Below are 26,462 nucleotides of genomic sequence, written 5' to 3'. Positions count from 1 at the left end.
TTATGATTTTAGAAGTAAGTAGTTACAGATGATAAATAACAGAAAACATTAACTGGAGTTTCCATATCAAAATCTGTGTTTATGAAAAACCCCCAAGACTCAACTTAAGGGGGCCATTGCCGCTGCAGGGGAGGGACGCCGACAGGGACCTGGCTGGTGGGAGAGAGCTCCCAGCCCTGGCATTCTGGGCGGTGTGTGTGTTGGCATGGCAACAGGGGGCGTGGCTGAGCTAGGCGTCAGTTAAACATTGCTCAGCCTCTTTTCCCCCTCAGGGCTCCCGAAGACGCGATATCTTATTTTGAAACAATATTACTTACTTGAGACATAATAATTGAGGAGTGAAGGAACTATGGAAAATACTGTGATATTATAATTATATATAATATAATAATTTTCATCATTTTCTTCATTAAGTAATCTCTTTATACTTCAGTAAAAACAAAGCACCATTAAATTATTTGTGAAATATCTAGTGTCATTCATTCTAATTAAAAATGCAGACCAATCTCACTGAGTATCCAGAAACAAACATTTAGCAGACTTAAGTAATCGAATGTATAAAAGGGTTGTCATTAACATCTTCAACCATTTCCATGCATGCAGATGTCTGACACCGGTACATATACATGTGTTGCTACAAGTTCAAGTGGGGAGACATCTTGGAGTGCTGTCCTAGATGTAACGGGTAAGCCATGTATTTATTTTTAGTTATTTTTAGTATACTGAGAAAATGCTTTATGCAAAGTTGTGGAGAAAAGTATAAATATATAAATAAAATTGATAAAATTAGTATTGAATGACAAGTAGAAATTCAGCACCTGCTTCTTAAAACTGTACCCTGTATCCTGAATTCAGTATCTAACATTTTACATAATAGGGACATAAAAGGCTTCAGAATAAGACTTTGAAAACACCAGTCTGGCCATGCAGGATGGCACTAGATGAACCACTGGTAAACCATCTTGTGTTCCTTAACATAGAGATGTAGGGGTCAAGAAAGCTTTCACTCTTGAGGTTTTGCCTGTCATGGAAAAGGCACCTGTCAGAAAAGAAGTATAAATTCTATAGTGCAGTGGATATAAATGTAATGAACAATTTCTTACACTGATGTGATTTTAAAATAGTTTTAGACCACTGCAAATGGAGATATTTTATAGGCTGTATTCAATATGGGCATGGCTGTATTCAATATGAAGTATAAAATGTAATCTTTTGTGTCTTTCAGAGTCTGGGGGAGCATCAGTAAGCAGAAACTATGATTTAAATGACCTTCCTGGGCCACCGTCCAAGCCTCAGGTCACTGATGTTACTAAGAACAGTGTCACCTTGTCATGGCAGCAAGGCACTCCTGGAAACCTTCCAACCAGTGCATATATCATTGAGGCTTTTAGGTATGTTAAAATCTGTCTTTTGAATTCCAATATAATTTTCATTTAACTTTAGTTTCAGCTACATACATTTACCAGTGGTCTATCTAGTCTAGCATCCTGTCTCTCACAGTGGCCAATCAATTCCTTTGGATGGCCAGCAACAGAACATAGAAGCCATGGCCTTTCCCTGAAGTTACCTCCTGCCTCTGGGATTCAGAAGTTTAGTGTCTCTGATTGCAGAGGTTCCCTTCAGTCATCATAGCAAGTATTCACTTATCCTCCATGAAACTATCTGATTGCCTTTTAAAGCAGTTTATTTCAATGGACAAAACTACAGAATCCACATGTTAATCAGTGTATATTATCATATATTTCTGTTGTGAGAGATTTATAAGCACAAGAAAGGTGCTGTCTCTGCAGAAATTCAGTTCAACAATCAACAGAACAATCTGGCCTGCTCTCCAGTTGCTGGACACAGTGTCACTGTGGAAGTTACACGGCAACTCAGTGGGAAAAAGGTGCTCCAACAATGTTGCCAGGTGCATCATTCCACTCTGACATTGTTGGGAAGCAAGGATGGTGGGATAAACTGCGTAGGCAGGGCCAATGGGAGTCATTTGTTGAGGAGGCCAAGCCAAACATCCATTAGGGGGCAAAGAGGAATGCGCCACAGGAGACAAGCTCCTCTGCTGTACACCTCCTTTTAAACTCTTACATGCCCCAGCCATCTGTCACTGGGGAGGGGGTCATCATGGAGCAGTGACAGCAGAGGAGGTCCCAGATTTACCAGTACTGATCTCATATCAGCACTTTCTTTCAGATGGCACTTTGAGGCCATACTAATCCTGGGTATGGCTATCATATGGGATTGACATCCCACAGTGTTATTCCACATGCAGATAGCGCTCCAGGGGATGACAATGAACACTGCTGTCTGAGGCATTTCATAATGCTGTTAAGGTCCTCCCCTTGCTAGCCTGCATTCCACCTCCAATAGAACCACAGCAGGAAGAGATACATGCGGTGTCAGAGATTTATACATGTCCCCAGCCTTCTTGATGCACCCCTGTCCTTCACCCACACCCTTTGCGACAGCAAGAAGCCCATCCAGGTGCCTGGCTTCCACTGGTACAAATGCTATCAACCCAGCCATCCACTGCTGCCTCCTGGAAAAGCCTTCTTTCCACATGCATCAGCCCTCCAATCTCTACTACTCAATTGCTACCTTCATGGAGGAAGAGGACAAGTGGGATGGCATAAAGAGCTTGAAGACAAAGGGTCAAAATCCCCTCTCCCCTCCAGGCTACCAGCAGCTGTAACACCTGGCCCACTATCCCCCCCCCCCTGAATTAGGACAATGCCATCTGAAGAAGTTGAGTCCTCCCTCTGCATCACATCCTGCTAAGGTACCAGGGATAGGGGGCCTGTGGTGCTGAGTGACTACAGGATCATAGAGGCTGCCATTGTCTTGGACCTCCTCGGAGTCAGGGCATGTAGTTGCTTCATGACATCAGCAGTAAATGTCAGGGAATGGAGACATAGGCACATGGGAGAAACACAGCAGTCCCTCTAAGGGAGCTCCCAGGCAGATACTGCCCCCTTAGAAACACCTCTCCTCTCTCAGCCCCTGAGCTGGGAGCCTTAGCCACCTTGGTCCTTCCCATCACTCCCATAGCATGTTCCTATGATATCCCCAAGACTTCTCAGTGACTAGCCAAGAGGAAATGGAGTTGAGATGGGGGCATGATGATGGCGGAGTTACCCTCTTCTGTGTGGGTGGAGGCAGTATTCAGTTGCTATGGCTGCTACTGCATCCTTGGCCCTCCTCACCAACCTTGGAGGAGGAGCCCATGATGCTTACCCTGTGAGGTGGTAGGACATCAGTTTGGATGAAGAAACTTGGAGGTAGCAGGTTGTACGCTACAACAACTGGATCTAGGTGGCAGTGGCATTTATAACAGTCAGCACACAGGACCTCAGTGCCTCAGCTATCCACTAACACAGTGGGTATCACTGCCCACATGATAGCCTCTCCTCCTGGCAGACCTCCACTGTCCAGTCATAAGGAACACCTTTGGCCATGAGGGCTCAGACATACTTCCAAGTGGAACAGAAAGAATTGTTCAAGAACTTCAGAGTGGACATCTCCTGCCAGACAGTATGTCCCAGGGCAGACACCAGATTGGCAGCCATACACCGGAAGATGTGGGGCAGGAAGTGAAGGATCTGCTCCTAACAGTGGCAACGGCAACACTCACATGCTGCATCACCAACTTTTTCAGCAGTGCCTTCTCAGATTTTGTCCATTTTGGCTGGCAATGGCTATCCCCGCCACCAGACATTGTGGCAGCCATGCCACTCACACGCAGGCCAGGGTAATGTAGAGATGAGCTTTCTAACCATGGGAAGACATAGGTCCCCTTGCCTTGCCCATTCTGTGTTTCTACCTTAGCCTTATCTGCCAGGAGATGGCTGCAGGCACTGGCAATGAGCTGCTTGCAGAAAGGGAAGGACACTGATTACATGGAAGACTGTGACTCTGGCTGCCTTTGTGAATGCTGTCCCCATTTTTCGTGGGGAAAGGCTAGCTGCAGGTGGAATTGTGCCCCCTTCTTCCATTACTTTCCATGCTCATGTGCACCACATTTGCTTGCTGCCAGCAGTCTACATCCAGTTGGAGCAGTGACAGGAGAGGCGGTCCCAGATCTACCAGTACTGATCTCATATCAGCACTCTCTTTCAAATGGCACTTTGAGGCCATACTAATCCTGGGTCTGGCTAGCATATGAGATTGGCCAGCACATAGTTTTGTAGTGTGCGTCCAGGTCTGTTATTTTCTTTAGCAGGTCTGAACTTTTCAAAGTTATGTTCAAGAAGCTTCCACCTTACCTGTACATTGACTTCCTTTCTGTTTTACAGGAGTTTTTTCCTAGTGGAATATTTTCACATTGGGAAAGAAGTCATTTAATTTGAGCTATTTTGTTTTGGATTCTTTTTTGTTGTTGTTGAGTAATTTAGTTATTTCAATCAGCACCAATTAACATCTTAATATGGCATTTTAACCTTTCTCCCCTATGCAGTTATGTTTGGAATCAAGTTTCATCTTTGCATTTCCTGTACTGCTTTGATCTACAGTCTTCCAATATATTTTTATTGCAGTCAATCAGTGAGCAATAGCTGGCAAACAGTTGCTAACCATGTAAAAACAACACCTTACACTGTGAGAGGTCTTCGTCCAAATACAGTCTACCTATTTATGGTGAGAGCTATCAACTCACAAGGTTTGAGTGACCCCAGCACCATGTCAGACCCTGTCCGAACTCAAGGTAATGCCTTTTGATTATTCAGGCTTTGCATTTAATTTAGCAACATTTCAGGAATCTCTCTTCGTGATTCTACTGTCAATCTTCCACATTCTAACATATCTAAGATAAGACTGACTGACAAATGATCTCCTGTAACATAACCAGGTTATAGGTATCACAAAATTATATACCATAGTGGAAAAAGAATGCCAGAACTTACCAAACTGAATTAATGGAGAAATAAATAATTTATTTATGGGATTTATAGTCCACCCTATCTTTGGGAATTTAGGGCAGATGAAATACAGTGTAAATGAAATACAGTGTAAACTAATTCACACTGGATAATTACTATATAGTGAACCTCACTGGAGGTTTATACTTTGGAGAGGATAACTGCAGCTTGCTTATAGTGGTTAGGAGTGCGGATTTGTAATCTGGCAAGTCGGATTTGATTCCCCGCTCCTTCTCCACATGCAGCCAGCTGGGTGACTTTGGGCTTGCCACAATACTGATGAAGCTGTTCTGACTGAGCAGTGAAATCAGGGCTCTCTCAGCCTTACCTACCTCACAGGGTGCCTGTTGTGAGGAGAGGAAAGGGAATGCGACTGTAAGCCACTTTGAGGCTCCTTCAGGTAGAGAAAAGTGGCATATAAGAACCAACTCTTCTTCTTCTTCATATACAATGATATTATAATATTCTGGGATAACAAAAAGGGCAATGAAAAGCTTTTTCAAGGAAGAGTTTCTTAATGTATCTGTGGTTTAAAAAAATGGCATCCATCCTGACCCCACCTCACTACTCTGTCATTAGACATGAGGCATGGTGCCCTTGCTGTTTACATATGCCCACTGGAACAAGGTCCTTCCCAAAAAATGGCTGCAAAAAAAGGAGGGGAAAGAACCTCTATTGGATCTTACAGCTTTGGAGGGAGGCTGTGCAACCCACCTGATGCTCCTGACAAATACATTGAATAGCAGTACTCTGAGAAACACTAGTATGTTGTTGCCCCATAGATGGACAATGGCTAATGCATAAGCCTATATAAAATCTGCAGACTGGGAATGCAGTTCTATAGTCATTTTTCATCCCCCAGTTTTTTGCATCCCCAGCATGATGGAGTTGTGTATTGTAGATCAGTGTGCACATTAGTAGTGCATTTTCTAATTCAGTGTAAAGTTCTACAGTCCAGAGCTTCTGTTCACAGTATTAAAATTAACTATTTCCCTTGAACATAGTTTGTGTTCTTTACATATTCGTCTCTGAGATGATATTCCTCATATGTGTGCATACTGTCCACTGCTGATGCCTATATTTTTAACACTGGTTATTCTGATAGCCTTTGGCCAAGAAAGAAAGTGTTTGAGTTTCATTTCCATAAACATGTCCAGAAAACATCTGAATGAAAGAAAGGACAGAAGACATCTGGTCGCTTATTGCTGTCTATTTATACCCTGAAGTACCAGTACGGTCATCTGTTTATGATGTTTGAGATACAGGTAGGCTTTCTAGTAACCTTAGCAAAAGACTTTTCCAGCCCCCATTATATTTCCTTGTATCCCAGTGAGGGTAAGTGAACAAAATGACATTGTAAACTGAACATGAACAGGCAGTGTGATGCAGGGGTAAAAAAGGAGAATGCCATTTTGGGCTGTATCAACAGGGGCATCACATCAAAATGACAAGATGTCATAGTCCCATTGTATACGGCACTGGTCAGACCACACCTGGAGTACTGTGTGCAGTTCTGGAGGCCTCACTTCAAGAAGGCCGTAGATAAAATTGAAAGGGCACAGAGGAGAGCGACGAAGATGATCTGGGGTCAAGGGACCAAGCCCTATGAAGATAGGTTGAGGGACTTGGGAATGTTCAGCCTGGGAAAAAGGAGGTTGAGAGGGGACATGATAGCCCTCTAAGTATTTGAAAGGTTGTCACTTGGAGGAGGGCAGGATGCTGTTTCTGTTGGCTGCAGAGGAGAGGACACGCAGTAATGGGTTTAAACTTCAACTACAACGATTTAGGCTAGATATCAGGGAAAAATCTTTCACAGTCAAAGTAGTTCAGCTGTGGAATAGGCTGCCTTAGGAGGTGGTGAGCTCCCCCTCACTGGCAGTCTTCAAGCAAAGGTTGGATACACACTTTTCTTGGATGCTTTAGGATGCTTAGGGCTAATCCTGCGTTGAGCAGGGGGTTGGACTAGATGGCCTGTATGGCCCCTTCCAACTCTATGATTCTATGAAAGCCTGATCAGAAGACAGGACAGTTGGTAGAAAGGAGGCCGTGAAATAGCCAGTTAAAGGTAGATACGATTTCCTGCCCCATTATGATTATGTCATCTGGATCCAGGTGAGATCTTTAGTGCATGCCACAGCAAATGCTGCAACATGAAAGCAAGTAATATAGAAGTCTACACAGTGGAGGCATCCCATTCTTTCTTCTGGTGGACTCCCTCAAATTGCTGTCATCTATTGAGGAAACTGAGGAAATAGAGGCAAATGTCTACTGTGCCTCCTGGAGTCCACTGAGATACTTTATGTTGCTAAGGGACCATGCTTTGTTCAGATTCATCAGAATTATTCTCTTTTCCTGACAGATTGGGGGGGGGCTTACTTCATTAATACAGTCCTTTGCTTTGCTTTCAGTGCATATTTTGGATTCTGTTTTTTCAAGCTTTCTGCCAGATGTGTGTACTCCAGCATACATAACATTGACAGCCTTTGTAGTATCCTTCAGCTTGGAGAAATTAAATAATAAATTGAAATGACACTTAGCACAATATTTTGATCTAACTTCAGATGTGCTCACATTCAGTACAGCCTCACAAAGAAAACTGGCATACAAAGAAAGCTGTCTGCTTACACTAGCCATTACAAGGAGAAGAATCAGTACAAGCACTGATGTACTAATGTATTATATAAACTGCAATACATATATTGCAGACTTTATTCAAAAATGTTTTTTTAAAAAACATTAATATTGCACACAGAATGAATAAAATTACACTCCTTGTTTGAGTAAATAAAGGTCCATAACCAATCAACATAGTGTTGGCATCCAAACAACAGCCTTCAGTAATCAGTCACTTTTCACCCAGCCCCTGAACTCTACCCCAGAGCTCTCCTGGGTGTAAACTGCACGGAGCTTTTATTCCAACCCCAGATCGATTCAGTCCCTGCTCTCTACACAGAATGCGATTTCCGTTTGGATTTGGGGTGATTTTAATTTTCCTTCTGCGGCAAGAAGGATTGATCCGGAGTAGGATATCTCAGACTGCTGCTAATCCTGAATATATTCAGAAAATCACATTGTTTTGAATCTGGGCTCTCCTCCGTGGTAGAGGACCTGTGATTGGCTACAGGTGGTCATGTGACAAGCCTGCCTCAAAGGAGAAGCCCCTAATTTCTCTCAACTTCTGTCGGCCTTGGATTTTTTTTGTGCCTTCTTCATCCCCCCCCCCCTTCAAGAAAAGAAAGGATTTTTCCTCCCTCCTCTGACTTCTTGGATCATCTTCCCTCCCTTCAAGAAAACAAAGAAAGAGTCTCCATTTGCCTCCCCCCCTCTTCTGAGCCTCCCTAGCCACGTGCAGAAGACTTTCCTGTTTCAATGGGGAGGGGGGGAAGGGAAGCCCCGAGTTCAAAGCTATCTGAATTCAACAGGATTGACAATGGAATAAAGAAAGTAAGTGCAAACTCTGCCCTAGTGTGCCTTGGTAGCTAGCAGCCAGCAGCAGCTGCTTCCCTACTGCATTCCTTGTGCTGCTGAGCCACTCATAGTAGCCTGTTGGAATTGGTAGGTCAAGAGACTGGCACATTCCCCTTGCTGCTAGAGTCAGGATAGCAGTGGAGAACAGGAATTGGTGCTGACTGTGGTACTGCTGTGGTCTAACTCACAAAACAGTTACTCAATGTGTCCAAAAAGTTTGGTCACTCTTGGGTTAGAGGATCAGACTAGGATCTTGGAGACTCTGGTTCAGATACCTACTCTGCCACTCTCAGCCAAAACTATTTCACAGGGTTAACATGAACAAAAAATGGATAAGGGGAGAACTGTGTATGTTACCATTAGTTTTTTTGAGAAAATGTGGGATAAACATGCACTAAATACACCAATAACAACAATCCATCAGCAATCATCTGTAGTGTTCTGGCCTGTGATCAAATAATGTATTGGTGTTGAGGGTGGTATGCCAGGTCCCTTTCCTTAGCCATAATGCTTTGGGTCAGAAAGAAGAAGAAGCAGCTTCTGCTATTTGCATGTATTGTTCCTTGGCCGCTGCACCAAAAATGCACAGAACTGGATGCTAATGTGTCTGGTTACAGACACAGGGCTGTAACTCCCAGTGAGGCCCTTAAAGGCCTTCTTAATTCTTATAAAATTCACTTCTATGGTTGAGAGTTAGTACTGAATTTTTTACAAGGGCTGTACATATTTTTCTATAGATTAAGGTGGGTAGCTGTGTTGATCTGAAACCGGAGAGCAAAGTTTGAGTCTAGTCTAGTAGAGCCTTGAAACAGGCCTTGAAAGGGCCCCCTCCCCTGGCCCCTGGCCAGGCAGCTTAAGGTGGCTTTGGGCTGCAGCTCGCAGCCAGATCAAGTGGGGCAGGCGGGGGATGGGCAGCTCATTAGCAGGGCCGGGACAGAGCTCCTTAGCAGGCAGTCAGCAGGCCCTTGTCAGCAGGCCCAGCCTAGCAGGTCAAGAGGCCCTCGTTAGCAAGCCCTCCATCACGACCCTTTGCCCAGGGTCCTCTCCCCTTACCTGCTGCTGGCTCCAGGCACTGAGGCGTCTGAGAGCAAAGGGGCTAGAGTCCAGGGACAGAGGGCGGGAGCTGCAGGGACAGGGCCAATCAGCGCAAAGCTGGCTGTACCCTGATTGGCCCTATTCTAACTTGGACAGCCAGACACGTCCCACCCCCTAGGCTGTTTCATAAATATATAGAGAAACAACAATGGATAAGGATAAGCATTTGTGTGCAGTAAAGGTAAAGGTATCCCCTGTGCAAGCACCGAGTCATGTCTGACCCTTGGGGTGACGCCCTCTAGCATTTTCATGGCAGACTCAATACGAGGTGGTTTGCCCGTGCCTTCCCCAGTCATTACCGTTTACCCCCCAGCAAGCTGGGTACTCATTTTACCGACCTCGGAAGGATGGAAGGCTGAGTCAACCTTAAGCCGGCTGTTGGGATTGAACTTCCAGCCTCATGGGCAGACAGCTTCAGACAGCATGTTGGCTGCCTTACCACTCTGCGCCACAAGAGGCTCTTTATTTGTGTGCATACACATATCTTTATCTGTGGTAGTAGAGAAGAATAAATAAATATTACCTATTAAAATGAATGTCTGAGAGCCAGCTTGGTGTAGTGGTTAGAAGTGCCAGCGTCTAACCTTGCGAGCTGGGGTTGATTCCCTGCTCCTCCTCCACATTCAGCTATCTGGGTGGCCTTGGGCTCATCACAGCACTGATAAAACTGTTCTGACCAAACAGTTATATCAGGACTCTCTCAGCCTCACCTACCTCACAGGGTGTCTGTTGTGGGGAGAAGAAAGTGAAGGCAATTGTAAACCACTTTGAGATTCCTTCTGGTAGAGAAAAGTTGCATATAAGAACTAACCCTTCTTCCTCTTCCTTATATTGTCTTCCAAAAAGTGCCAGCTTTAATAATCTTTACAAATGTTAAATGTTTGAAAAGATTATTAATGTTGTCTAATTTTATTTGGGACAGTAAATGATTGCAAACGACATTATCCATGCTGCAGAATTCAGAACATAAATGCAGCAATGTATGTTGAAAAATGATATGACATGAAACAGAGAACAATCATGGTAAAGATCCTATTGTGTTATATCCTATTGTATTTTACCTCCATAAATATAACAATCTGGAGATAAGATCTAACTAATTCATTAAGAATTTCAACATTAGAATAAATGTAAGAATATTTTGCGTTTCTAGATTTTATTGACTTTTTATTTTTAATCAGCAATTTAAAATCACCTCTAGATCTTCTATATTGGTCAACTATGGATATGCAAGATTTTAGGATGTCCTTTCTGATTACATTTGATCATAAGTGAATGGAGGAAATATTCAGTGGTTTCAGTATTTTCACTTTTGAGAGTTTTAATATGGGATCAAGAAAAAAAATGTTCCTAATTTTTAACTGATCCCCCCCCCAAATCATTCCAGAGGCATTTTATATGAAATCTGTTGTTAATTGTTTTCTACCTAGTACTGATTTTCAACTTCTTAAATTGTGCATGGGAACAAATGCTTGCCAAATTTTCTAATGAAGTTGTGCTGATATAAAATCTTGGCTAAAGGGTAATACAGTTTGTTTGAAACTATTTTAAATGTACATGTTCACAATTGCAAATATATTGAGAAATTCATATCCTAAAGCTAAATAAAATGCCTAGTAAAGTTGTCCATAATTGCTGAGCATGTAATAAACTCTCTGCCAAAGTGTCCTGCCATTATGATATGTTTGAACAGAATTAAATGGAGGTCAAGGCATGGAGTAATGAGAGACATAACACTGGATTGGATCCCACATAAAACTTCAACAAATGGAAGGGGGAAAATTTTTACCATATCTTCTCCTTTCCCCTCCAAATCTCTGGCTTTCCCTTCATTCCATTGCTGGGAGTTATTTTTCCTCCAGAAATCCTTTCAATCTCCAGAAAACACCTTTCAGTCTGTGGAAAGTATATGAGTTTCACTCAAACACATAGAGAGAGAAAGACAGATAGCTGCCCTTTTTCTTTTAAAGCACATGATTAATATCCAAGTTTACATAATTAATCTACATTTGGGGACTATATTTTGCCTTACCCCCCCCCCTCTCTCTCTGTTTTGCTTGTTAAGATGTGGCAGTGCAAAAATCAGTTAACTTTTAAAATCTTTTTTTTTAAATAAAATCTTTATGTCCTTAAGTGTTGCAATCTGGCCTGAGCCTTCAGGAAAGGTGTTCTAGAAGTGCATTAAATAAATAAATAACTTCTTATGTGGACCAGGTCTTAGAGAGAAACATCACCTAAGGGATTACTATGTCTTTGCAAGACTTTGTAGGATCGTGTAGGTTGGGGAAAGAGGAAGCTATGATAATGGTGATTGAATATTGTATTCTGTACCTAGATGGTTGTCACACAGTTGTTGACTGTAGTATATGAATATGTTGCCTCTCTATAGGGTAATCATTAAGGCAGGATATCTGGAATCAGGTTTGACCATTTTCTTCCATACAGCTTTAAATCCCTTCAGCGCACATTGTGGTTTTCTAGTTTTCACCATTTATTTGCTCTTATAGTTGCAAATTGTAGTTGGATCAAGTTATGGCACAAACAATTTTAGAAAGTGGTAAATCTTTACATTTTGAATCCTTTGCTTAAATTAGACCACAAAACTTGCCTTGACTTACTAGGACCTGCCACTTCAAAGATACTACCACATTTGAATTGCACAGCTTTTTCATATATATTAACAAAAGGAACATTAATGATGTGTTCATTAAAAGAAAATGTTTTCTTAGTGTTGTATTTTGGCCATAAATACTTGTTGCATTATTTTAAGAAAAATTAGTATAATATGGTTATTTAAATCAAGATAATTAAGTTATTTAGTTATCATAGTCAACATTCTTCTGAGTTACTCTCATCATTAAGGTATCTCATGTGTCTATACATGTGTGTTTGACTTGCCAGATATCAGCCCACCAGCACAAGGAGTAGATCACAGGCAGGTCCAAAAGGAACTGGGAGATGTCATTGTACGACTGCATAATCCTGTAGTGTTGACCCCAACCACAGTTCAAGTCACCTGGATGGTAAGGTTTTAGTCAAAATGTACCATACAATAAGAACTCAAAGTTTAATTTCTTGTCCTTCCTTCTTGAGGGCTTTCATCCCCCCCCCCCTTAAGTGCTTGGCAGAGCTGGTCCATATATTCTCTCCCTTCCCATATCTATTAGCTTTGAGATTTCTTGGGGAACAACAATGCTTTTACTAGCAGTTTATTACACCTTCTTATTATCTAGTAAAGGTAGAAGAAACTCTTGAAGTTCAGAAAGCAATTACATTATGGTTCTGTGTAATATAAAATTAGCAGAAGAAACGAATCTTCTAATAATTAAATTATATTCTTCTTTAATCTTTATGAATTTGATCTTTATGAATTTACAGTCTAGTCTTAATCCAAATGAGATATTAGGTCACAAAAACTGCTATCTTGAAGTAGTTGTAACAGCATTCCCCCTTATATAGTAGAACAAGTGCATGAAAGATCAAGTGAAGTGAAACCAGGACTCAAATACATTTCCCCATTTTCCTTTCTTTTACAATAATTGCACACCACACAACATCTTAACTGTTTTGTTTGAACAATAAAGATCGCTTTACAGTCTTGAGGCATACAGAAACACATGAACAATATTTACAAGATTCTTCTTTGTGTATGTCGTGCTAGGTGTTCAAATTTATACAGTGATATTTTAATAGTTCTTCTCTTTCCAAATCAATTCAGTGGGTCTTCCCATGAGACTTATTTTACCAGTGACCTTTATAATAATATGCTGCCTTACTAGAGGGCATTATCTGATGATTAATGGTATTTAGTCCAGTAATATGAACATCAGTGGCATCAAAGCCATGATCTTCATATTACTTTCAACTGTTTTGTTAAAACAGTGAAATGAGTAGGGTTAGTGCTATTAAAGACAGAAATTCAGAATGTAACATTTATTTTTCCACTACTTTACAAAAAGAATTTGTAACCGCAGAAGCAGAAAATGTCTAGGCCTCTAAATGAGCAGCTTGCTGTCCTTCGGGCAGTTTCTGTACAAAGAGAGAAAAGAGCATCACATATGGGAAATCTGAGAACTAGTCACTAAGGCAGCACGATACTAGAAGGGGGTTGTTTTTTGTGTGAGGTGAATTCTGCTGCAGGGATAGAATTAATGAAAACTGAATTTCGTATGTTGATTTAAGACATGCAGTAGCTAAATGTATCGGGGAAGTTATACAGGCATGTAAGTAATACTATTGCAGTATGACATACGGCTATGACTGTCCTTAAGAATTTGGCATCCTGTACAAAAACATAGATTCACATTTAGGCTTGCCCTTATTGCAACCCGCAAAATGCTTCCATATGGCCCATTATGCACGGCCGCCGAAACGGTGATTTCGGGTCACATGGGAAATGCAGAGGGGGAAGACGCGACGCACACGGGTTATGCACGGGATGGGGCGCGATGGCGGCAAAACCCAGAGTAACCGATTATGCACGCGGCTATCCCGGCGCCACTTCTGGTTGCGCCCTGGTCACCCGGAAGCTGCGCTTTCTTCCGCGTTTCGCTAACGCGGCTTTTTCAGCCGTATGCACCGAAGCTGCGGCCGGTTGCAGCTGGCTCCGTGAGTTATCAGTGATTTTAGTCGCCGCCATTCCACCCCGAATGTGCGTTATTCCCCCCGTGCATAATGGGTCTATGAGATGACCCAAAGAGAATATGTGCAGTGATACCCTGTTCTCCTTATTCAGCAGAACTGTTACAGACCCAGTAACAGATGACATAAAGTAGTTTGCTTATCGGCTTTCTGAATCGATATCCCTACAAATAAATGATGTAAATACAAATTTCATTAACCTACAACCTCCATCTTAAGTGGATATTCAAGTTCTAGCCATATTTGAAGAGGTATATACAAACTACAAACTCAGCTGAAACACCAAGTTCTCGTCAAGAAGAAATATGTCACCACACAAGGAAAAATAGGGGTAAACAAGATAGTGTAAAGAGCAGAATTTCTTTTCACCACATTTGTCACAAAGAAGAACAGACCTTCTACAAAACAAAACAACTTTTTTATGATTGCTAATTCCAATTTACATGCTAGAGAAGAAAAGCAGTGACCCAGTACCAACTGAGCCACATACAATACCCACTAGAGACATGCGAAAATTGCTTCAAGGAGAAAAGGGAGCGAACAGCCAGAGCAGCTAATTAAAAAGTTCCGAACACCCAGGACAAAAACAATTAATTAACCAGAGTAATCCAGATAACATCCATATTATCCCCAAAATGAAGCGAGGACTATTAACTTAACATAAAGACCCAGTGCAGCTAGCTGACAAATGCCAGATGAGTAATGATGCTTTGTTTTCACCTTTTGCAGCCTGGAATTTGGTTTGGCAAATGATAGGCAAGTCTACTGGCATTCTAACTGCTTTCAAACAATTACCTGCCACTTCTGCTTTCTGTCTTTCTCTTTTATTCCTGTTTAATTTATAGTTATATGAAAGCTCAATAGCCTCTCTTCTAAGTCAGAATTTTCCATTCTAAAATAAAGTTCTCTGTTAAATACAGACTATTTCCACACAAGGGAAAACCTCATCATGAGCTATCTTAAATAATCAAAGTTTGTAAAACTTTCCACACAACTTTTTGCCTCCCCAGAAGTAGATCTAAATTTAGTGCCCTGTGACCCGCATTTTCCAAGTCCACTTTTTCCTTGATTTTCCCCCCCTTGGATCTGAACTCACAGGGGCTTTTCGCACGCCTTCAAAATCGCCTTCAAAACAGTTTTCCATGAGGAGTACCTTTTTTAAAAGTTATGGTGTTAAAATGTGACTTCACATTCACTAAAAATAAAGGAAGTTCTGTCACTGATGAAGTACACTGAAAATACAGCCACACAGTCCTTTTTCAAAGGAAGTGTGGAACACAAGGGGAAGGTTGGATCAGAATTCACACAAAAAATCTACAAAATAAATGCCCTTTTGCAGAAGGGGTGCCCCAAAGAACATCATCTTGGTAACATGAACAATTGTTAAGCTTATGGTGACCTGTATGATTGCTAGCAAACACCGACATTATACAATGTTGATGGGGGGGAAAGTGTTTTAAAAGATCACCATCAATCAGCAAGTATTACCATATAACTTCATCTACTGATATTACAAAGAAAAGATCATAGAATCATAGAATTATAGAATAATTGGAATAATTGGAAGAGTTGGAAGGTACCTCATGGGTCGTATAGTCCAGCCCCCTGCACATGCAGGACACTCACAACCCTATCACTCATCCACTGTAACCTGCCACCCGCTTAAGCCTTCACAGAATCAGGCTCTCTGTCAGATGGCTATCCAGCCTTTATTTAAATAGATTATGATTATGATTTTGAAAGGTATTCCAACTGCCATGTTCATGCTTTTGAGCAACCATTCCTTTCCCTGTGTCCGACATTCTTTGTGTTACCTACTGGGTTGCCTTCATAGATGTGGTGTTTGCAGTGAGAGGTGCAACAATGAAGCAAGCATTTTTAAAAGCTGATTTGGCATGTTGTACCTCTGATATTCTGTTGTTACATGTATATGTTCATATAGGGACTATGTATTCGAATAGTACACATCTAAGCATGTTTGAGGAAATGTTGCACAACTCAGGCTTGTTACTAGGCTCACACATGTGCCTTCCTCCTTGCTCCTCCAGCCTCAAGGAGATTTGTATTTGAAGAACTCAAGCAGAACAGAATTTATTATATGGTCAAAGATCAGCAAATCATAATAATCCAACAATCAAAAGTTAATGTGATTTAACATTAATATTTGAAAAGCTCTGTTTACTTTTATATCATAAGTAATGAGGGCAAATGTGAAGATTAGCCTGAGTTAGTTTCCCCAGATTAACTGAGATTTTAAACCAGAATTTCATCCAAAAGTAAAATCACAGGGTGTAGTAGGAGGGGAAATGGCAAACATATGGGCATGTTCTCATTTAGCATGGATAAAATGTTCTTGTGATTCTCTGCAAGAAAAGGGAGGTGTGAGGCATAGGTGCAATGCCAGTGACAAGCTGGGTCTGTGCATATTTAACTGCAATTAAGTATGTTTCAAGTATTAAGCTTGTAAACAGTTATGGTTTAGAATATATTTCTATCATATATGGGATGCTTGCATCAAACCATAATTACTCAACTTATGACTTACTCATCAACATAAACAGGAGTACTTTCTTATAGTAAGCTATGGGAAGCAAAAAGCCTAAGAATCAAAAGATTATTCCCACCCCTAAATAATAGTAGCAGTTAAAGTATTGGACTGGCATCAAGGAGACCCAAGTTCAAGTGTCCTCTTTGCCATGGAAGCTTACTGGGTGACTTTGGGCTCGTCACACCCTCTCAGACTAAACTACGTCATGGTAATATTGTGAGGATAAAATGGAAGAGAGAAGAAATATGTAAGCTTCTTTCTTTTTCCTTTGAGGAGAAAATGAGGGGTATGTATGTGCATAAAGTGCTCTCAAGTCATACCCAATTTATGTCTTAGTCTGAGGAAGGATGCTTGCACTCGAAAGCTCACGCCTTGAATTAATCTTTGTTGGTCTTAAAGGTGCTACTGGACTCTGGTTTTGTTGTGCTACATCAGACCAACACGGCTACACACTTGAATCCAACTTATGTTGATATGTATGATTACTAGAGAAGTCAGAGTCCTGGTCCTCTTCAATAAGTAAAAATTAAAATCAGGCACATTCATATCTCTCCAGCAACAGTATTCACTTGATTAAGAGATAGTATCAATAGCATGTGGCCTTCTCTTGTCTTAGTTAATATAGAAATTATAACTTATCAAAGATAAGTACATAAAAGTTACTGAAAGCTACACATGATTAGTTCATTTTATTACAAAAGACTTCAACAAGTAATGAATAATTTGAAAGTGGATGAATATGAAAAAATCTCTTTTGTTCTCACAGTAGAAGAAAAATGGTTTAGAAACCATTTGTTTGCTTTGCTGCATTTGTAATCATTGCCAATTATAATAAACTCTGCATTACAGCTTTAAATGATATCTTTTATCAATATACCAAAGAAAATAGTTTCTTAAACCACTGGATTTGGCAAGGAAATTATCTTATATTGCATATATAATGTGTAACTGAAAGGTCTGAAATTTCACTAGAATTTGGAACCATTTCTCATGATTGGTTGTTTCAGCAAGTCTATTTATAAATCTACCATAGGGTTTGGGGAAAGAATATCACATAACTTGCAGCAAATGACAAGATGGTTTAAGCATAGTCGTCTGAAGCTCAGTCCTTCAAAGACGGAGGTCCTGTAGATGGGTAGGAAGGGGTCATGTGAGGAAGCGCACCTACCCACCCTGGATGGTGTACAGCTTCATACAGCTCACTCTGCCAGGAATCTGGGCATGATCCTGAATGTTTCTCTCACAATGGAGGCCCAGATCATAAATGTACGGCTGGCATTTTACCACTTCCGCCAAGCCAAGCTGCTAGTGCCCTACCTGGCCCTGGAACACGTAGCCACAGTGATCCATGCGATGGTCACCTTTAGACTAGACTTCTGTAATTCGCTCTATGCAGGCCTACCTTTGGCTTTCACCTGGAAACTACAACTGGTCCAAAATGCAGCTGCCAGAGTCTGCACAGGCACACCATGGAGGGCCCACATCCGGCCCATTCTCCACCAGCTTAAATAATTGCCAGTTGAATTCTGGATCATGCTAAAGGTTCTGGTAATTACCTTCAAGGCTGAGGGACCGCCTCCCTGCCTATGCCCCCCTAAGAGCACTACACTCTGCCGCCACCAACCGGCTAATGATCCCTGGCCCTAAAGAAGCCCGCCTGGCCTCAACCAGGGCCAGAGCCTTCTCTGTCCTGGCTGCCATCTGGTGGAATAAGCTCCTAGAGGAGATCATGACCCTGACGGAGCTAAAACAGCCCCGCAGGACCTGCAAAAGGGAGCTCTTCTGCCAGGCATGGGGTTGAGAACAGGCACAACCAACAACATCTCCAGGGCTCCTGCCTCCCTCCATCTTCCCACCCCCAGAAATCCATCAAGGCATTCTGCTGCTGGACTTGTTGTATTATTACTGTTAATGTTGTTCTATTACTCTGTTATCAGTTAGTATTATTAATGTTAGTTATTTATATGTATGGTTCTTGGTATGGTTCTCAATTCTATGTAAACCACCCTGAGCCTTCGGGGAGGGCACTATATAAATGTAAATAAATAAATAAATAGATAAATAAATAGATAAATAAATCTAAGCAGAATTGCACCTTCTCAATGGTTATAGAAGGGTGTAACTGTTTAGGGTTGAACTGATAGTTTTAACAGCTCATTGCTCAACATCTAGTGGTGTACTATTTTAAAATTTAAATTAGACATTTAGTAATAACACAACAAAGGATAAAAGGCCCTGATGATCATGTTGTAGTTTGGTTACAGAACTTCTTAGCAAACCTATCTATTAAGTACATATTATGCTTATTAGCAGATTGGGTTTGTCTGTTTTGCATTATTGCATTCATCCACCAAACTGCTTTGGTTATTCATGTTTTTATTTTATGGAAAGTGGAAAACATTTGAAACAGATATTCCCAGAACAATCCCGACAATCTAAGTCTGTTCATTTGGCTGGTTATTGGTGCTGTCCTCTATTTTCCACTGCTTGAAAAGGCAAGAACTTTCCTGGGCAGGTACACTGTTCAGTTCAAACCAGGATATGACAGAAATAGAAATGTGTGAATCACTTTATATGTTGTCTGTGGCCCATTCTGCACATGTTGGATAATGCACTTTCAATGTGCTTTTGCAGCTGGGTTTTCCTCTGCAGAAAATCGTTTGTGTTATGGCCATTTTTATTCCTAGGGATAACAATTAATTTGTTTCTTTTATGGTATTTTAATGGCACACAATTGATGGAAGATCAGGGATCAGTTTTTTTAGTATGTGCAGAGGAAGAATATATGAAAACTGCTATTCTGTAGCTATACAGGACCACCTACCTCCTTATGCCACCTGCATGTCACTTCGCTCTGTGTGTATGAATTTGCTGGAAGTCCCTGGTCCCTTGGATGCACACCTAGCCTCGACCATGGCCAGGGTCTTTTTGGTCCTGGCCTCTACCTGGAGGAATGAGTTCCCAAGTGAGCTGCGGGCCCTGTCGGGACTCCTTGAGTTCCACAGGGCCTGCAAAACGCCAGGCGTTTGTTAGGGCTGGCTGGTAATCCTGGGGTGTACTATCTGGTCCCCCTCCCCCCCTTTCAGTCCCTGTACACAGTATTAGGCAGCATTAGGGATCCTGTGTTATCTATTTGTATTGCCTGTCAATATTACCATTATCACCAGCCCAATGGTCCAATATATGAGCAGAGGTTTTGTTAGTATATAGAGTATACTGCCTTTTATGATGTTGAGGATTATTTTTAAGATTATTGCGGATTGTTTTGGTTATATTTTAGACGTAACTTGTACATTGTCTCTTTTTGTGAAGCGCTGTGAGCTAATTTGCTGAGAGCGATAGTATACAAGTCCAATGAATGAATGAATGAATGCCGTGTGGTGTAGGAAATGTCAATGGTTGCACTTTTCACGCAGTCTCTAGGAATAGTTGTTATTCTAAGCCTTGAAATAACTCATTTCTCTGGCAAACTGAAGAAGTCAGAAGTAGGTGGCTGATGCTAGCTTGACTTTGTACATTGTTGGTACCTAAAGTTCTCCATCATCCAGCAGAGCTGAGAAAATGCTAAGCTGAGTTATTTGTTGCCTATATGCATGCTATTGTAATATCAGCATGGGTAGTTCTATTGCCTGTGATTGACTTGCTTGTGAAGTTAAGCATATTCCACACAGTAGTCTTGTATTTCTCTACCCCAATGGATTAACTTCACACCATAGGTTACACTGTTCAAGGTATTGCTCATGATACCTTCATAGCTATAATATTGACCCCTTTAGCTCAGTAATATCAACTCAGAGTAGCAATTATCGTCCAGGGTCTTAGGCAATGGATGTTTGTTTTTTAGCACCTGGCAATTCAGGGGATTGAATCTCAAGCTTCTTGTTTTGGAAACTTCTGCTCATCCACTGAACTGCTCCCCTCTCTCACTCCTGCACCCCCACAGTGCTAAAATTCTAGCACTGGTAATGTACTCAAAGGACAGGACACTTCAACTACTATATAATACTGCTTAGGAGAGAAATGGCTGCTTGGTGGCAAATGTTTTCTGCTTTGTCCACAGGATAAGAACAACCTTGAAACTCATATAGAAATTGTCCATACTCCCCTTATTTTCTCAAAGGCCTCTTTTGGGTGCTGTAGCTTCCTAAGGCTATTGTGGATAAACAAATAGAATAGCATTATGCTCAAGAATATTTTTAAGCAGCTACATACTTCATCCAGAATTATGATTCATTTAGAAAGCTCTAATGATTGATGTCCAGTTTCCAAACCATCATTTTGGAAACTGTAGCTATAGACAGCATCTTTATTGTTCCCAGAAGGAGTTCTTTTGTCACATAATGAAAATATATTTAGAGTTGCCTCTTGTGAAGAAATGAAGCATATTAATCAAATATTCAATAAAACATTATCAGTGTTCCATGGGATACTTACTGCTGTTATCTTTTACCACAGTGACATCATTTCCTCATCTGTAGTGTGACATTTCTGCGTCCCAGTGGTACCATAACCCTTTACATTCATTGCATTAACTCTAGAATACATATTACTTTAGCATAAAAGGCCCCAATCCTAAAGAACTATACCATGCACAGTTGTGAATTATTTCAGTTGTTGCTGTAACTGTAGACCTGTTCCACTCTTTAGCTTACAAACCCATTCTCACAGTTGTGTTCTGTTCTCTGTCCTCCCTCCACACCTGCCAAATTCTGCTTGATTTGAGGTGCAAGAACTCATGCTAACCTGGTGCAATCTTATGCAAAGTTACCCCAGTGTAAGCTACAGAGGCTTGCACAGTCACTCAGGCTTCCAATGAAAGTCAGCTAACTGTGATTTATTGCGGGTAGGGGTGAGAACAGTCACTCTGCAATGGTTGCCAGACAATTATTAGTAGTACTACATATAAGTCATATGGCTGAACCATAGTGCTGAAAGGGAATTTTTAACTATGTGCAAGAGGAAAGAGGGAAACAAGAGAAGACAAATGAAAATATTTTTTATAAAGTCGGAGAGGAGAAGGGATGACTACAAAATCGTCTTTTGTATAAATGTTTTATTATAATTATGGCAATAAAGGTATTTGATTGATTGATTGATTAAAATAAGAATAGAGGGAAACAGTGGTATTTGGATCTCAGAAGAAAGTTGTAGGAAACAAGAACATTCTGTAGAAGATGGCACTGGGAAATGACTGAAGATGGCGCTGTACTAGCTGGGCTTCTGCCTGGCTCTTAAGCCATTCTGAGGGTCAGGAGCAAATGCACCTGGCAGACCTGAGTAGATACGCAAATCTTGCTCGCCAGTCACCCCAGGAACCGGGAACGGCATCCTGACGGTCCTACAGATCCGTGGAGACTGAGTTCTCCGGATCGCTGCGGCATGCGCTCAAGGTCATGATGGCGCCCTTGTCGTAAATAACTTTCTAAGCCTGAAACGACCAGCTGACCCTACATTCTTCCCAGATAATCTTTTACCAGACTGACAGGAGCCAGAGTCTGCAACAGTAAAGACTGTGAGTTTTCTGGTTTTTCCTTTTTTTTCCCCACAAGCTCTTCCCCCCCTCCTCAACCAATTTACAAGTGAATCCCTTTGTTGAGTGGGAGGCACCCAGCTAATTACACTCATTAATCAAACAAAGAGAGAGCTTAAAGAAAAGAGAGACTTTAAAGATTTGTTGGAGAGAGTTCAGTGGGGGACGCTGACTTGATACGGAGATCGACAAACTGATAATTTTGGATCGCTCGAGCTCCCGCAAGACCTCACGAGACTTTCTGTTTATAGTTTGTGACTGCCTAGAACTATGGAAAAATTAACCAAGGCACAACTTTTCCATTTGTTATGCGAAGGGAACTCAAAGATACTGAAAGCAGTCAACAAGGTGGAAAAGGAAATCCAAAAGACTAAGAAAGAGCTTTTAGACAGAACCGACGGTTTGAAAAAAACAGCTGATGAAAACACAACTTAGCCAATAATACTTCAAATGAGAATTCAATGTCTGGAAATTAATCAACAGGAGGGGGAGAGAGCTAGGGACGTAAAAATCAAAAGCACCTTGGAAGAACTTGGGAAAACAGATTTAAGGAAGGAAAGCACCGAAAACCTGAAAGTCTATTTAGAGTAGGAAGTGATTTGGATCAACAAAATAAATAGAGTCTATTCAAAGGCGACAGCATGCAGGAAGCTATCAGGAGATATTTCTGTGCGATCAGAGGAAGGGATCCGGATTGACAAAGCATACAGAGCCTACTTAAAGGCGACTGCAAGCAAGAATCAAGCAAGAGACTTTTTTGGCCCTGACAGAAGGACAACCAGAAATACTCTATGCAGGAACCATCAGGCGACATGGAAAAGAATACAATTTCATTTTCTGCAACCACCTGAAAGATGTGATGAACAGTGAAGCAATCTCCTGGTTTCCTGTGGGAAAGACAGCAGCAATAACTTTTAGGTCAGGGCCAATATATGAAGGGAACTGACTTTATATTACCTAAGACAATAATAGAATATATAATAGATTATACTTTCATATGTATCAACCATTACTCTGCTAAGAAAGATGGTAACAACTTCTAGATCAGGATCAATATGTGATGGGAATTGAATATGCATGCTAATATGTATGCTAAAAGAGGATGGCAAACTATACTTCATATGTATCAATAAGACAGCAGCAGTAACTCTTAGGTCAGGGCCAATATATGAAGGGGACTGACTTTATATCACCTAAGATAATAATAGAATATATTCTTATAACAGATTATACTCTTATATGTATTAACAATTATTTCGCTAAGAAAGATGGTAAAAACTTCTAGATTAGGATTAATATGTGATGGGAACTGAATATGTATGTTAAAAGAAGATGGCAAACCATATCAGCTGGTCGCTTTTTCTACTTTTCTGTAATTGCTTTATATAATAATAAATAATAACATTATATATATATAAAAAGAACATTCTGTAGAAGAAGCAGGAGATAGTCAAATCTGCTATAGAGCAACATATAGAGCGGCTTTAGCTAACTAGTTACAAGCACCAACACTAGTGATATCAGGGGATCTTGCAGTCTGGTCTAATGTGACCAAGATGCTCAAAACCACACCTACAATCTAGATATGAAAACAGATCTCAAACTCTAACTTACAGGTTTGAAAACATCAGTGTTTGTGTATGAAGACAGTTACGTTGATATTTTGTACACAGATACACAAATCCAAGATTCTCTGGCTAATACTGAGAGCTAAAAATCCCACCTAAGGTCTTGGATCAGGTGTTTCTTCCTCCCTAGACACCTACTCCTATTTCTATAGTTGAACTTCTCTCAGCATAACCACATAGTCCTATGATATGTGAAGTAGTATCAAAATATTTTCACCGCCTTAACCGCCTTAAGATAGGTAAGGACCATAAAAGTCAAATAATGCATCCATTGCATGTTTAATAAGTGGACAAAAGCCACAGCTTTTATTACTTCATGAATAATTACATACAATGACTACTATAGGTTAAGTGTACATATGATAAACAATTTAGAGTTGAAAGAGTATTTTGTAGTGAACACCAGGTTCATAAAGGCTCTATGTCCATAAAACATTTAATTAACGAAACTCAAATGTGGATAAAAACAATTTGTCCTGATTTACTGACTCCCTTCATTTGCAAGCAGCTGCTTAATGCTCTTCTTAAAAACACAGCTTGATTCCTTCAGTATTAACAAGCTATTATTGTGAGTTATGCCCTTTCAGTGCATAAATTTCCTCAAAGTGTATTTAGAGAAGTTTATAAAATGCAAGCTTAATGTTGTTCTAACACATTTTCAAAGTTTTTTACTCTGACAGTTTTTGATGAAAGGCATTTGTATCTTGTCCTCATAAATTTGGTATCAGTTACTTGTTTACCTCTTGTGGGTCTCCCTCCCCCATAAGAACTTGATCCTCCACTAAAGGAGTTAATGAACAGTGTAAACAGAGTTTAGTAAAGATAATTGATACTGGGGAAATGGTTTAGGTCTTTAACTTGCACTCATTCAGTCTTGATATTGCTGAAACTAATAGGACTGTAATGCTAGAAAATCTTTGATGAGCTTAGGAAAAAAACGCTACACTTCTGAGCACAAGCTGCAACACATCAGAAAAAAAACATGTGCGTTCCCAAAATAGCGGTATAAAGAATGTCCCTCCAACGCTCTAGCCCTGGAGCTTCCGGGGATGCAATCGCCATTTTTTGCCCCTTAGACCGGGGAAAGCAATGAACCAGCAAGGCTTCTCCGGCTAAAGTCCCACCACAGAAGTGATTAACATTAAAACAAAGCTCCCTACTGCAAGTGTCTTTAAAGTTCCCAAGCACAATACAGCCCCCTGTTCGACACTGCCCGTAATTTCGGCCACAAATGGTGCCCATCGGGGGGGGGATTTTTTTTTCTTGAACGATTAAGCGCCAGCTCCTATGCCAGCAAAAAAGGTCTTTCTGAGACAATGATTGAACAAATATTCGTTGTAACTGGTGTGTTTGCGTTTAAAAAAAAAAACAGTTTTTAAAGGGAAAGGGGCTTTTCGGGAGCGTGAACACAAAAGTCCAGACTTCAGACCAACAAGGCTGTACACCTGAAAGTCTCTTGTGTTGATATTGTTTTAGGTTGATCGTCAATCCCAATTCATTCAAGGTTATCGGGTCATATATCGCCAGACATCAGGCCTGTCCTCTCCATCTGCATGGCAGACTATGGAAGTCAAAGTTCCCACTGAGCGCAGTGCCGTCCTAGTGAATTTGAAAAAAGGAGTTACTTATGAAACTAAAGTTCGACCTTATTTCAATGAATTCCAAGGAATAGACAGTGAAGCAAAATCTGTCCGAACCACTGAAGAAGGTAAGTTGGGCTATATTCAGACATGAAGATAAGCTGCTCTGATTGTGCATGGACACAATTTGCAGCTGTGCTTGTGCTTGACTATGACTTCTTCCACATTTTTCCTCATTTGCACAATTCAATACATAGCTGCCCATTCTGCTCAAGTGCCAATTCACCATGAGACATTCCACACACGGTGAATAATGCACTTTCAATGTACTTCAGAAGTCAATTTTCTTGTTTTACACAGGAAAATCCAGCTGCAAATGCACACTGAAAGTCCAGTGTGTGCAGAATGGGCTGATGTCATCTGAATGCAGGCGCCTCCATGAACTGGAGGTTGTTTACTGCACATAAACTGGGATTCCAAATTGGAATTAAACCAAAGTTAAATTCCTAGAGCAGAATCAACAGCCATACAAAACAACAAGGTCTGGAAATCATTCTGGGATGCTCAGTAACAGTTTAGTGATTCTGTGTTTGAGTTTTACTAGGAAGAATTGAAAGTAAAGAGCCATTAAAATGTCCTTTCTTAATTTAATGATTTACCGACATTTAGAATGCTATGTACAGTTTAGTTCACCTCAGATTAAAAGGGATGTTAGAGAGCTAAGCAAGATTCAGAAGAGAAAACACAAAGATGATTAAAGGATTGGAGTACTTTACATTTAGAAAGGGTAAAGTTTTGAGGACATCTTAAATTAGGACAAAGATGTGGGGGGAGAAACCTAACAGGTTTATAAAATTATGAATGAAGAGAAAGACATTTTTCTCCTTTTACATAATATTAGAATTTAGAATTATCATATTAATTGATAAGTGAAGGAATAAGTAGGGTAAACAGAAAAAAGCAATTAACTTGTATAACTCGTGGTCCTGTTTTAAGGAGGGCTATGGTTTTTCTCGCCATCTGTTGAGGTTTTGTTGTATTGCAGTAATTGTAGTTTTAATT

The 26,462-nt window shown here is 40.8% G+C and overlaps 1 protein-coding gene across 23 annotated transcripts in view; it reads left to right on the top strand.

Moving 5' to 3' along the window:
• Window positions 1-26,462, top strand: part of ROBO2 (roundabout guidance receptor 2) — a 1,095,356-nt gene that overhangs the window by 977,804 nt on the left and 91,090 nt on the right. For all 23 annotated transcript variants that reach the window (XM_077342393.1, XM_077342394.1, XM_077342374.1 and 20 more), the window contains 5 exons: window positions 604-685; window positions 1,226-1,391; window positions 4,530-4,696; window positions 12,375-12,496; window positions 25,297-25,528. In XM_077342393.1, the coding sequence (XP_077198508.1) occupies window positions 604-685; window positions 1,226-1,391; window positions 4,530-4,696; window positions 12,375-12,496; window positions 25,297-25,528 (769 nt within the window). The remainder of the gene's footprint in view (window positions 1-603; window positions 686-1,225; window positions 1,392-4,529; window positions 4,697-12,374; window positions 12,497-25,296; window positions 25,529-26,462) is intronic.

The sequence above is a fragment of the Paroedura picta genome, chromosome 6 (genome assembly GCF_049243985.1).
Source record: "Paroedura picta isolate Pp20150507F chromosome 6, Ppicta_v3.0, whole genome shotgun sequence".
Taxonomy (NCBI): Eukaryota; Metazoa; Chordata; class Lepidosauria; order Squamata; family Gekkonidae; genus Paroedura; species Paroedura picta.
The sequence above is the reverse complement of the archived record's forward strand: the minus strand, read 5'-3'. Positions and strand labels throughout refer to the sequence as shown.